General features: G+C 61.2%; 1 protein-coding gene and 1 pseudogene across 1 annotated transcript in view; both read left to right on the top strand.

The window, feature by feature from the left end:
• Window positions 1-13,064, top strand: part of ARHGAP17 (Rho GTPase activating protein 17) — a 37,550-nt gene that overhangs the window by 15,490 nt on the left and 8,996 nt on the right. The window contains exons 13-21 of the mRNA XM_025047278.1: window positions 182-309; window positions 1,379-1,490; window positions 2,028-2,109; window positions 3,955-4,035; window positions 5,993-6,106; window positions 7,171-7,262; window positions 8,288-8,444; window positions 9,968-10,201; window positions 12,451-12,614. Coding sequence (XP_024903046.1) covers window positions 182-309; window positions 1,379-1,490; window positions 2,028-2,109; window positions 3,955-4,035; window positions 5,993-6,106; window positions 7,171-7,262; window positions 8,288-8,444; window positions 9,968-10,201; window positions 12,451-12,614 — 1,164 coding nt within the window. The remainder of the gene's footprint in view (window positions 1-181; window positions 310-1,378; window positions 1,491-2,027; window positions 2,110-3,954; window positions 4,036-5,992; window positions 6,107-7,170; window positions 7,263-8,287; window positions 8,445-9,967; window positions 10,202-12,450; window positions 12,615-13,064) is intronic.
• Window positions 4,443-4,561, top strand: LOC112480292 (annotated as a pseudogene).

Here is a 13,064-nt window from a genome sequence, read left to right on the forward strand (position 1 = left end):
CAGCGTGAAGGGGTGTGGGGGACGTGGGGGGCCGGCGTCCCCCGCCATTGTGACGGTGCTGGTGTTCTGACTGAAGGGCCCCGCGTCTTGTCTTGGGGGGGCGGTGTCCCTGCCGCCACTGTCATCTTCGGTGGGAACGGGGTCCACGGCGCCACCGGCCTCACGCGCTGTCCCGCTGCAGACAGGTGGGCGGAGAAGCCGGCCTTCGGCACGGCGCTGGAGGAGCACCTGAAGCGCAGCGGCCGGGAGATCGCGCTGCCCATCGAAGCCTGCGTGATGCTGCTGCTGGAGACCGGCATGAGGGAGGAGGTGAGGCCGGCGCCCTCGCTCACTCCCTCCCCCGTCCTCCCCCGGGGCGTGGCCGCCGCGCGGGGCCGGAGCGCCCCTGGGCTGCAGTTTTCGCCACCAGGGCCTGCGTGTCCTGTTGGCTGGTGTCGGGGGTGGCGGTGGGGGGCTTTTCAAACCTTATTTCTGATAACCCCGGGAACCAGGCTCCCCTGTGTAGCTGGGGGTTCGGGCTGGGCCCGGCCACCGTGGAGGAGCAAGGCCTCGTTCTCGGGAAGGCTTCACGCGGAGCGCGGCGTTCACACAGACGGCCGCAGCCGAACAGGGCAGGAAGCTTGCGCGAGCCGAACCAGCCCCTCACGAGCCAGCGCCAGACCCAGGAACACCCCAGGCGCCCTGCTCGTCACCACACCCTCCCCCAGGGACATGCCCCACCTCCCAGTAGCCCGCACCAGTGCTTCTCGTCCAGGACCAGCTGTGCCCTCCTCAGGGGACATTTGGCAAGGGCCAGAGACATTTTTGGTTGTCACGGCTTGGGGGAGGCGAGTGCTGCTTTCGTGACCCAGACTGTCAGGCGGGGTGCTGGCGACATCGCACAGCACCCCTGGTACAGACGGACCCGGCCCCGCGGTCTGGTCTGCTGAGGTCCCTCCCCCACTGGCCGGCCCGGCGTCCCCGCGGCCTCCGCGCCTGGCCGCCAGCCCCATGTTCTTAACGTCTCGGGCAGTGGCGGCGACTAGCACTTCGGTCTAGCAACTTCTCTTGTGCTGTCCGTGGTTAAAAATGTTTCCTAAATATGAAAAACCTGTAGCAGGCACCCCGTGGAAGTACGAAATAGCGCGTTTAATAGATTTCTAACAGGCATGGGTGTCTTCGCAATGGGGTGGGCAAGAGCTGGCGTTGCTTAGTGTGGCCGCTCTGCTTGTCCCTCTGCCCTGGCGCATGCTGGGTCCTCGTCACTCCCCCCGCAGCCCTGCCAGGCAAGCCATGGGACTGCCCCACAGCTGGGGTCGGAGCCCATCAGGTCTTCACCGAGCTCAGGGTCAGGCCCACAACTTGAACCTGGTGCCTCCTGCTTCTCGTTGCCCCTCAGGGCCTCTTCCGAATCGGGGCCGGGGCCTCCAAGCTGAAGAAGCTCAAAGCTGCGCTAGACTGTTCTACTTCTCACCTGGATGAGTTCTACTCAGACCCCCATGCCGTGGCAGGTGAGCTCCTCAGGTGGGCGTCCAGGGGGCAGGCGCGGCCTGTCCGACAGGTCGCCAGTTACGAGTCCAGTGCCGACTTTAGGTCTCATGGAGATGGTCTCCTTACAGGCCTAAGTGACAGGAGGAAGCGTGCGTGTGTGGGCGTGCGTGTGTGTGTGTGTGTGTGTGTGTGTGTGTGTGTGTGTGTTTCAGAGCCCGTTTCTTTGTTTGCCTGACCGTTAGGTGCAGGTGCAGGTAGCTTATGGCCCAGGTGTTTGGGGACACGCTCGCGTCTGCTCCCCTCCTACCTTTGATGCCTGAGGAAGGTCCCGTCTGTTAAGAAAGTGCTCTGGGAGGGACTTCGTTTTGCGTCCCTCGCTCTCGGTGCATTTGCAAGGCACGGGGCTGCGTGGGGGCGTTTGATTCCCTATGCGGGCTGCCGAGTGGTGATCTGTTCTGCATAGTTGGGAGGTCGTAATGAGGTCATTTCAGTTTGCAGAATCGCGTGTCCTGACGTTCGCCCCCTGCCCTGTTCATACTCAGTGTTCACGATTTCAGGTGCTCTGAAGTCCTACTTACGGGAGCTGCCCGAACCCCTGATGACCTTCCACCTGTACGAGGAATGGACCCAAGTCGCGAGGTGAGTTTAAAGAACACTGAGTTTTTAAATGCAAAGGAAACGATGTAATGTGTGCGCTTTGCAAGTCCTTTATTCCCGGGGATCATCAAATGACATTAGAGTGGTTGCCGAATAGCCTGGCCGCAGTCTGAGGCTGAGGGTGGACATACTGAGTGTTGTAATTGCTAGGTGGGAAAGTCGCCACTCACGCTCCGCCTTAAGTGCGTGTCATTTCTGGGACAGAGGACTGGCTGATCAAACCTCCCTGTGTCTTGGAGGCCCTGTCCTTGGGGACAGGTGTCGGGCTGGCTGGTGGTGCCATGCATGCTCATCTCACGGGGGCGCCACCGTGCAAGGTTGACGTGGGTGCGAGGGGTGCCGCGGTCCTAGTGCCGAGCGCCTGCCACGTGAGAGCGCCGTCTCCGCGCCCCGCCCTGGAGTCGCAGTCAGCGGCCTAGCGGCTCTGCTCTGGGACGCTCGTCCCTCACCTGCGCCCCGCCCAGCTCCGTCTGTCTGGGTGGCTGGCTGTGGGCCCTGCAGCCTCGTTCGGCGAGTCCCAGAGGTGGCCCCTTTCTGCAGGTGCCCGACTATCCCCCTGAGGGAACTGACCTCCGTCCCCGACCTCTGTCACCGGTGGTTCCCGTAGGAGTGAGCCTAGCGGCTGTGCTCTGGGACTCTCGTCCCTCACCCGCGCCCCGCCCAGCTCCGTCTGTCTGGGTGGCTGGCTGTGGGCCCTGCAGCCTCGTTCGGCGAGTCCCAGAGGTGGCCCCTTTCTGCAGGTGCCCGACTATCCCCCTGAGGGAACTGACCTCCGTCCCCGACCTCTGTCACCGGTGGTTCCCGTAGGAGTGAGCCACTTGCTCCAGTCAATCGGTCACCCTGTCACTTCGAGTGGGTGTTTGCTGTTGCTGTGCAGAGGATTTGAGAGGCGAAGCCCGTGGTGGCCGGTGGCCCCTGGAGCCCAGCCTGAGCCAGCCTGCGGGGAATACCCGTGCCTAGGGCCCGAGCAGTGGCGTGGCAGTCAGTGTCGGGTACGGGACGGTCTGGGTGTGTTTTACTGGGGAGCCTCCCCACCCCTCCACCTGACCTTCTCTGCTCCAAGACCCCCAGACTCGTCCCCGTGAGGCAGTCAGCTTGTAAAAGCAGGCGTCTGTCTTCTGGTGAACTGATTCTGAGCTTGAGTGTTATCAGCTTTGGCCACGGTGCCATCCCAGTGACACGGCGACTGGCCTGTGGAGCGTGATCACGTACAGCCCTGTCTCTCACGCTCCAGACTGGCTCTGGGCGGAGGGCGTCTGTGTAGACGGTATCTCGGGTGCTCTCCTGCTGGTGGGCGGGGTGGGCTCTGCTCTGCAGGTGGTGGCCCGGCCCTCATGGCCAAGAGTGTGCTCACTGGAGCTGTGTGGCTGCAGCAACCCCAGAACTGCTTCGTAGCAGGATCGGCCTCTCGCCCAGGGCCTTTGGCCGTGTCCAGAGGCAAAGACGGAGCCCGGGAGCTGGAGCTCGGCCAGCTCACCCGGGGCCGTGCCGCACATGGGACGAGGGATCGTGGGACATGGACACACACGAGTCTAGGCAGAATCTTGTCTCCGGTGTGACAGGCGTTGGTCCAGGCGGTTCCACGTGGCATGCCTCTGGAATTTCATGGTCACCGGTTTTCACATCAGGAGGCTGAGTCTCAGTGAGGTCAGCTAACGGCTCAGAGTTATTTGTTGGTCCTCGGCTCCACGTCTGTTTATTTCCCAAATCTGTGCCGTTTTCCATGCTTTCTCTGAGGGGAGGCTTCTCTGCTAGGGCAGCTCGTGAGCACAGCTATCACTGGCATGCGTTCTACTACGTCGTTACAAATAAAACTTTTTTTCTCAGTGTGCAGGATCAAGATAAAAAACTTCAGGATTTATGGAGAACGTGTCAGAAGTTACCACCGCCAAACTTTGTTAACTTTCGGTACGTATGGTCAGCATCCTGCACGTTCAGCCACCGTGCCGCGGCGGCTCCGGCGTGCACGTGGCTTTATCCCCAGCAGAGGCCACGGAATTCACGCAGGCGGCACACTCGGAGTGCTGTGGGCCGGGGTCGCCTGGCGTTGCAGGGCGTGGCCCGTGGCGCGTGTGGCGTGGCGTGCGGACACTCGTAGGTCAGTGCCTGGCCACTCACCACGGCTGCCACTGGGAAAAACGCTTGTGGAAAGTTGGATTCACCGTACGTGGGAGTTCGTCTAAACTGTCCAGTGTGTAAAAGGCAAAAATTAATCATTATTTATATTTTCTGTAGTGTCTTTCATATGCAGTACATGATTTATTCGAAAGAGATCATAAATCGTCCTACTGAGATTTTAAGAAATGGAGATTATAGTTCACGGCCATGCCACCCTGAACACGCCCGATCCCGTCTGATCTCGGAAGCTAAGCAGGGTCAGGCCCGGTTAGTCCTTGGATGGGAGACCACCTAGGAAGACCAGGTGCTGTAGGCATAAAAAATAAAAATAATGAGGACTCGTAAGCTGACCAGGTCCTTGTAATCTGTGAGGTCAACCAAGGGTCGCCTCACCTAAAAAAAAATAAGAAATGGGGAAGGAAGGAAGGAAACGGAGATTATATGTTACGTTATAGAATAAGTGTGTTTCTAAGAAAATTCACCGTAGAATAAATTTCTGGAATATGATCTCTATTTCCCCTTCGGCTTAAAATGTACATTTGAAGAAGCACAGAGAGGAGGGGAAAGGGCTCCTGCTGTTGGTGATAAAGTCACTTAAAATTAAAATTTTGTAAGAGGGCTCGGTCCGCATGGCAGGCACTCTCCCGGTGACATGGCTGTCCCGGTGGCACGCCCGCCCTTCGGTTTGGGCTCCGTCACTCTCCCGGTGACACGGCTGTCCCGGTGGCACGCCGTTCGGTTTGGGCTCCGTCACCGAGCTCAGCGACAGAGTCCTTCCTGGCGCCAGGGCTGCCGGCCTCCCGCGGGCGTTGTGCTCGTGCGGTCCCTCGCCGTGTCATTCAGCCGGACCCGGAGCACAGGCTGCTGTCTCAGTCTGTTCAGTGTCTGACGGCGGTAACTGAATTCCGGGTGTCGGTGCTTTGGGATTTGGCCTTGTGTTTTATCTTACTCTCTATGATGTCTGTGAACTGTTTCTGAGCAGGGCGTACATTTCCATGGTCTCCTGTCCCTGTTTCCCAGCCACCTGTTTCCCCCGACGCACAGCCGGTGGCTTTGGTGTCTTGTGTAGCCCCAGCAGGAGCCGGCGCCCATGTGAGCAGCACGTGCAGACACACTGCACGCATCTCTCACACCCCGGTTTCCCCGAAAGCTGACGGTAGCCTGTATCGTGCACATCCTTCTCCTCCTGGCCTTTTTTGCGTAATACCCACCTTGGGGGTCCCCCACGTCGGCACGCAGTAGCGTTTACGGCTGCTCAGCACTGCGCTGCGTGGCTATGTTGTCATTTGTTTAATCAAACCCCTACTGGTCGATAGTCGGGTTGTTCTTAAGTTTTTGATTTATAGTGCAAGAGAGGACATTTATATGTTAAATCGGACATTTTTATAATTGTAACATAAAGCATTTTTAAACGTAGTCTCCTTTGAGCAGTCCGCCTACGCTTGTGTTCGGCCACGTTTGCATGCACTTCTGTGTTTCACTGTGTTTGTATACGTCGAAGCCACCGTTAGTCACATTGTAAATTATTCTGGGGAAGAACAGGTAGAGCCTCAAGGAGAAAGGGATTCAAAGCACACGGCCCGTGGAGCCCGGGTCGCTGAGGTTCACGTTGGAGCGATTTCCTCCTCCGAGCCCTAAACTCTGTTCCTAAAACAGCGCTGAGCGTTGGTGACATGCTCTACCTGAGCCGGGCGGGGAGGCGGTGTCCCGGGCCTCTCTGAGTGGGCGGCCACCCTCTCGTCCTCAGGTACCTGATCAAGTTTCTCGCGAAGCTCGCGCAGACCAGTGACTCCAACAAGATGACCCCCAGCAACATCGCCATCGTCCTGGGCCCCAACCTGCTGTGGGCCAGAAACGAAGGGTAGGTGGGTCGTGCCCGTTCCGTGCTGCTGGCCCCGGCTGTCCGCCCAACGGTAGGAGCAGAACACGGCTGGCGGTCCACACCCTGTCGCCGGGCGCACGTGGGCCAGTCTGAGGCCGACCTTCCCGGTGAGCCCTGCCGTGAGCCGTGTGCTGGCCACGCAAGGACGCGGGGGACACTGTCCCCGTCGTCACGGGTCCCACCCCGAGCAGCGGGCAGGTGAGCGGCTGTGGGACAGCCTGGTACACGTGCGGCCACAGCTGTGTGGTGGCTCCTGTTGAACTGCAGGCTGAGCCTGCCCTCCCGCTGGAACTTGGAAGGAGCTAGAACTTTGCGCCTGGCTGGAAACCGGGGTGAGGCTTTTCTTCCCGGTGGGAAATAGATTTGGGGCATCTGCCCTGGGACCTAGCCGCTAGGGAGCGCAGCGGCCTCACTTCTGAACTAAAGCCACGTGCCATGATGTTGTCACCTCACGGCCCCCGTGCCGCACAGTCTGAGTCGGGGGCGCGGAGCCCGGCCCTCGCGTACTGCTGTTCTCATGGGCTGACCGTGGACCGGGGTGCGAGGCTGATGGCGGGGTGCCGTTCTCACCTGGCTTCCTCTGGCGTCCCCGGCGTCCAGACGCTCCGCTTCTGAACGGGCATCTTGGGACCATTCCGTCCTAATGGCAGCCTTAGTAACACGCGTCAATGCGGGGGGCTCAGCTTCCGGCGTGAGGGGCCTCACTGCTTTGTGGTGGTGCCGGTCTCAGAGCTGACGCCCCGGGGCCCGTCCCGGCGGGAAACGCAAGCCTGTCCCGAGCCCGTGTGAAACCAGCACGCAACAGCCGCCGTTCACAGGCTGTCACACACCGGTGTCACCACAGTGCCACCGAGGGGCGGCGGCCAGCCCGGCGATCCCCCACGTCCGTAGGCTGGGGCCCTGTGCATCTAACTCTTGCGTTTGTGCTTAAACATTTCACGCTGTGGATACGGAAGCCGCGCCCCGGCTCGGCCCGCAGAGACCGGAGGCCGAGACCGGAGGCCGCCCAGGGCAGCCTGTGACCCCGCGGACCTCCTTTGCAGGACGCTGGCCGAGATGGCAGCCGCCACCTCCGTGCACGTGGTCGCCGTCATCGAGCCCATCATCCAGCACGCCGACTGGTTCTTCCCCGGAGGTGAGTGCTCCCGGGCCAGCGTGGCGGTAGTGAGGTGGCACGGGACGTCCTCCGAGACCGCCCGCGGCCGCAGAGCCGGCGTCACGTGTCCGCGTCTCCCTGCGTGCGCATTCCGACGCGGCGGCGGGGCCGCCGACTGCGCTCCACTTCAGCCCACTGCACGCCGGGGTCGCTCCTTGTAGGCACATCCCCAGCGCCCACTGGGTGCCGTCCGTTTGCTGGTAAGAGGAGCACGGGCCCCCGGAGAAGCAGCCCCACAAACAGACGTCGTGACGCACGGCGACTTAGGAAGATGGTGGCGGACGGCGATCTGGCCGACTCAGGCGGGGGAGGGCCCAGGCTGCTTTGGAGGTCGGCCACCCCGGCCAGCAGGCGTCCCCCCGGACGAGGCGTCCCCCTGGACGAGGCGTCCCATTGCCCCGGCGGGCGGTCGCAGGCTGCAGAGGGGCCCAGCGGGAGGCCGGCTGGGCCCGGCAGTAGGGTCGTCGGCTGCAGCATGGAACCAGGACTCGTCCTCAGGCAGTGGGTTTTCACGCTGCGCCCGTCGCGGCCCCGGCTCCCTCGGGGGCCCCACGCCCCATTGGGGTTCCGGTCGGGCAGGAGCCGGAGGTCCGGGCCCCCCTGCTCGGCCAGGGCAGCCTGCCAGCGCACCCTGGGGTGCAGGCGCCGCGGGGCAGGGCCTCGCTGTCCTGTTTGGGCTCCCTGCCACGGAGCCACCCCACGCCCTGGGCAGCTTGCCGAGTCCTGGCGGGTGAGCGGGCGCTGGCGGCCGGCCCGAGGCGCCTCCCAGAGCGCGAGGCTGGCAGGAGAGGCCGCGGGTGGCGTCCAGTCCGCGTCGCCTGTTGTTTCTGTTCCACGTCGAACCATAAAGGCCGCTCAGCGCCTCGCCCCGCGGTGCGAATGAGTCACCCACGCTCCTCGTCCTCTTCCACGTTCCGTGGGTTTGTTTTTTCCACAAAGGACACGACACAGGGGCTGCGTGACTTAGGTTCTGAAGTGTCCCCTTCTCTCGTCTCTCCTTGCAGAGGTGGAATTTAACGTGTCAGAAGCGTTCGTACCTCTTGCCACCCCAAATTCCAATCACTCGACCCACACGGGAAACGAGTCCGACTCGGGGACCCTGGAGAGGAAGCGGCCGGCCAGCATGGCGGTGATGGAGGGCGACTTGGCGAAGAAGGAGAGGTGCGTGTGGAGCCGACCAGCCTCGCGCCGGCTTCGCTCAGCCCCGGGGACCTGGTCCAGCTCGGGGGGCCTGTCACGCGCAGGCAGCGCCCTAGGGCCACACCTGCGAGAGTCCAGGTGGCCTCAGGGTTCTGCTCTGGTCCGCTGCAGACATCGCTCTGAGCGTAACGTGGGCACGTGCTTGTCACCTAGCATTCGAGCGGTCGCACACGACTCCGTGGGCTCTCACACCCCCACGGCGGCGTGGCGGCACACACACATCACAGTCACTAAACGTGCTCAACGGGGGGAAAGAGAGAAAACTTACGTGTCATGGGCGTGTGTCCAGGAGTGATCGTGAGAACGGCCACCTCTCGCAGTGACGTGTGATTGGTGTTTAAAGACACGTTTTCAATGTGACTCAGCTCCTCGGTGGACGCCAGCCCTGGGTCCGAGGTCTAGCCAGAGAAGCCAGTTTGCAGTTCTGGGGGAGACAGTGGCTGTGTTGGCCTAGTGAGGGACAGTGTGTCTCCGTACAAGGTTCCATGGTGACTCGTAGGCTTTTCAGAGGTGGTCACGGCTGCTCGTGACGAGCTGTCAGACGCCCCCGCCTGAGCATGTGGCGATGCCACCGCTCCCCAGCAGTGGGACGTGGTTTCCCGCGTCCCTGCTGTCCTGGGGGTTGCTGGCGTGGGAACTGAACCGCAGGCTCTTGCTTCAGTCACCCAGTCTGAGAGCGAGCTTGGGTTTTGCTTATTCTTAACCCGCTGCAAAGGAAAACCTATTCCGTCCCTCTAAAGCCCACCTTCGTTAGGTGCAGGAGTTTTCCCTTCACGCGTCCGCCCCGCTTCCTGCTCACAGACAGACTGCACACCAGCATCAGCCTCCACACCGCTAGGTGGCAGAGTGCGGTGTTGGGGTCTCGGTGGCACACGATCCATTCCGTCTGCCTGGGGGCTCTCCCGCCAGCCCACCCCGGAGCACGCGCTCAGGGAGTCACGAGTTGTTTAGTTTTTGAACTGAAGAGGAAGTTCTGTAGTCTGTATACCCGCGGGCTTACGCAGAAAGCGAGTCTTCCTCTGGCCTGCCCTCCAGCCACCACCTGCCTCCCGGAACAGCCGGTCCGAGTCCTCTGCCGGCAGATCCGTTCTCTGCAGACACGTCTGAGCCCGGGAGGCAGCGTGGGGTCACCGCGCCCTGCCCAGGGCAGGACTTCTGCACGCGGCTGTCACCTTGGGCCCCACACACTCAGATCTGGGACAGTGGGCTCCTATCTAGCGATACGGCCGTGAACACGCCAGTGTGACATCTCCCACGACGAGGCCTGTGTGCCTTCAGCTGCTCACACCCGACTTGGTCATTTCTGGGCTCTGGCTCTCTGGGTTGCCTTGGTGACAGCGATGCCCATTCGCCTGGTCCTGCGCTTCACTGCATGCTGGGCAACTTGGGGGCTGTCTGTGTGTGGGCGTTGGCACGCGGGCTCCAGTGGGCTCTGTGTCAGGAGGTGGCTCGCATGGCGTGCTGACTGTCTCTTCTCTCTGTAGCTTTGGTGTGAAGCTTACGGACTTCCAGGCCTACCGGCGGGGTGGCGCCCTAAGTAGGAAGCACACATCGCCTGCTTCCCAGCCGCCACTCCCGCCCGCAGACGGCGGCACCTCGGCTCCAGCCGGCCCAGAGCCCCCTCCCCAGAGCTCTAAAGCTGAGAGCAGCACAGGGGGTGGGCCTGTCCTGTCGTCTGCGGGCACGCTGGAGCAGGGCCCGAGCCTGGGCGACAGCAGGTAAGGAGGCTGGCTTCTGCCGGCAGTGGGTGCTGGGCGCCCCAGCCTTCCTGTGGGGGCCGGCCTGAGGGCACAGCGTCCCTGCCCCAGACACACCCAGCGTGCAGTGAACCACATTTGCCTCCACCCTCCGGTGGGCTATGGGTAGGGGAAGACTGCAGATCGCTTCCTTCCTTGGTTTCGAAAGGACACATGTCTGTTTGCATTCTTTACTCTGCTGCTCTCTGTGGAAGCCAGAAGCCGGAAGGTGTCTAGCAGTGCCGTGAGCCTCGTCTCCCTGTTCGGTGTGTGCTCAGTGTCCACGTACTGTTTGCTGTTGCCATCTAGTTGCCAGCCAGTAAACGTTTGAATGTAGCAAGTTAGTTGGGTGATACTATGCCGGGCATTCATTCAGTCACCCACCCACCCATCCACCTACTCGTGCATCCATCCATCCACCTGCAAACCCATCCATCCATCTTCCCATCCTCCCATCCACCCACTCACCCACCCACCCATCTGTCCAGTCAGATTTACTGAATAATTGAGCACTGAGCAGTAGGTACCAGATGCAGTACTGGGCACACTTGGTGACTAAGACGCCCCCCGCCCCTGCCCCCGGCAGCTCCCTAGCTTTCAGCCTCATAGGGGAGTCGATGCAAGAGCACAAGGTACAAAACATGACAGATTTCCTTGAAAGGCTTCTCTGTTGCTTACCCTTCTGATCAGCCGCCTGGAGTGGGCTAGGGTTAGCACCTCCAAGGAGAAGGGCCTTTGAACCTCTGAGCTTGAGGGTTTGATCTGATTTGCCTGATTTCAGCTCTCGGCCGCGGCCCAGGCAGCGGAGCCGCCGAGGCCACTCGCGGTGGCGTCTGAGGCGGCGTTTGAGCGCCGAGCGATCACTTAGGGGGAGAAATAAGTGCGTGAGACAAGGACGGCCTGTTTGTCCACAGCTTTCCCTGCGCACGGAGATGCGCGTGCCTCGGGGGACCATCTTTACCTCCCCTGGGGGGAGACGGGGGCCTCGTGGTGCGTGAAGCTGCTTACGCGATAAGAATCTCTTAAATCCTCAGAGCCGGACTCCGAGAGCTTTGTGCATTCCTGAATTCCTTTTTCTTTATGTAATTTGGGGAAGTTCACTTGTTGGTTAAAAATAATGAAGGCTTCAAACTTCCCAGAGCTGCTTTTTTTTGTCGTTGGCTTTCCTTTTTTCCAGTTTTCTCCTGGGGCTTCATGTGCTCACCGTGAGCTCTGTGTTGGCTTCTCAGCAACTGCTGTTTCTCTTATGTGTGTTTGCTTTAAATTTTTTGCGTTTGAGAAGAGCGTTGGTGAACTCACACATTTCCACGTAGCTGTAGCATTCCACTGGTTTAACCAGAGCTAAGTATATCATTTACGATAAAAACAAGTCTTCCCTGCAGACAGACAAATAGAACGTCATCATCCGTCCGCCCCTCGGCGCTTACGCTCTGTGGAGGCTTCTGTGTACGTTTCAGGAACGGTGTTCGCCCTTCGGCGACCTTGAGGAACGGTAGCTGTCGGGTTCCCTGTGAAAAGCAGCTCTGGGCCTGGAGGCAGAAAGCCTGGGTGGTGACCGCTCCCTGCTGCTGGCCAGCTCGGGACTGCGATCGGCCCTTAAGGGTCTCGGTTTTTCCTCTCAAGCCTGCAGCACTGACACTGGCCGAGCCCTGAATAATTCAGAGAATCAGTGTTTCACCGTAGCTTTCGCTTTTGTATATGCCAAAAGTGCGTTATTTTGAAGCCCAAAAGCTCCTTCGGGTGTTTTAATACTGTGAGTCGAGGCACAAGCACACTAGAACTTGAAGTTTCCCGTTGGTTGCTGTGACACGTCTCTCGTGATAATCGAGCGGCAGAGCAATTGGAAGACTGTCTGATGCAGTGAGTCTCGTACGTCAGTGGTCCCGGCCTTTGTGGCACCAGGGACCGGGGCTCCTAGAGCATCTAATGCCCGGTGACCTGAGGTGAGGCCGAGGCGGCAAACGCAGATGAAGCTTCGCTGGCTCACCCCCGCCACCGTCACCTCCTGCTGTGCGGCCCGGTTCCTGACAGGCCAGGCAGGACTGGGACCGGTCCATAGCCCAGGGGTTGAGGACCCTTGTCCTGTCGTATGTGGGTGCGGACTATTTAAAGCTGCACGTCATCTCCTCGCTTGAGCGGGTGAGAACTGTGGCTGCCGGCACGTGTGTCCCGGTGTGCCTGGGCCTTTGGCTGGCACGCCGGCGTCCTGACTCGACCCCTCCCCCTTCCAGCCCCCCTAAACCCAAGGACCCTGCAGCCGCACCCACAATCGGCAGGAACGGCGGTCTGGCGGCCGGCGGCCCGAACCAGGCGCAGCCACCCGCCAGCTCCCACCAGCTGACCGCCAGCCCGGCTCACAGCTCTGCGGGGTCCAGCCCTCACACCCTTCGCCGAGGTGAGTGACCACGGGGGATGGGGGGCGCGGGGCGGTCGCCAGGCCTCCTGCGAGCTGCCCCCATGTCGCAAAGCGGCAAGCAGAAGCGAGTCCTCAGCGAGGGGGGTGGGTAAGGCAAGGGCGCAGAAATGCGTCCCCTGAAAGCTGCGTTTAAGCCACAGAGCCTGACACACCACGTCACCTCTCCAGCGGTGTCCCCCCTTTTCAGAGACCCGGGGTTTCCAGCCCTCGCTCTGTCCCGGGATGGCCACGGCCTCTGCCCTGGCCGGGCCCTGGGCTCCAGGCGCCGCTGTGCCCCCTGGCCCGGGGCTGGCTTTCTGGGCCCTGATTAGCATATGGTCTGGGCCGTCCCCATCCTACTCCTGCGGCCCCCACCCAGGCCAGGGACTGGCTTAGGACACAGCAGACAACGTGAGCCTGTGGCTGGAACTCGCAGTGGCTTCCACGCGG

This window comes from Pteropus alecto, unplaced genomic scaffold, assembly GCF_000325575.1.
Source record: "Pteropus alecto unplaced genomic scaffold, ASM32557v1 scaffold15, whole genome shotgun sequence".
Classification (NCBI taxonomy): Eukaryota; Metazoa; Chordata; class Mammalia; order Chiroptera; family Pteropodidae; genus Pteropus; species Pteropus alecto.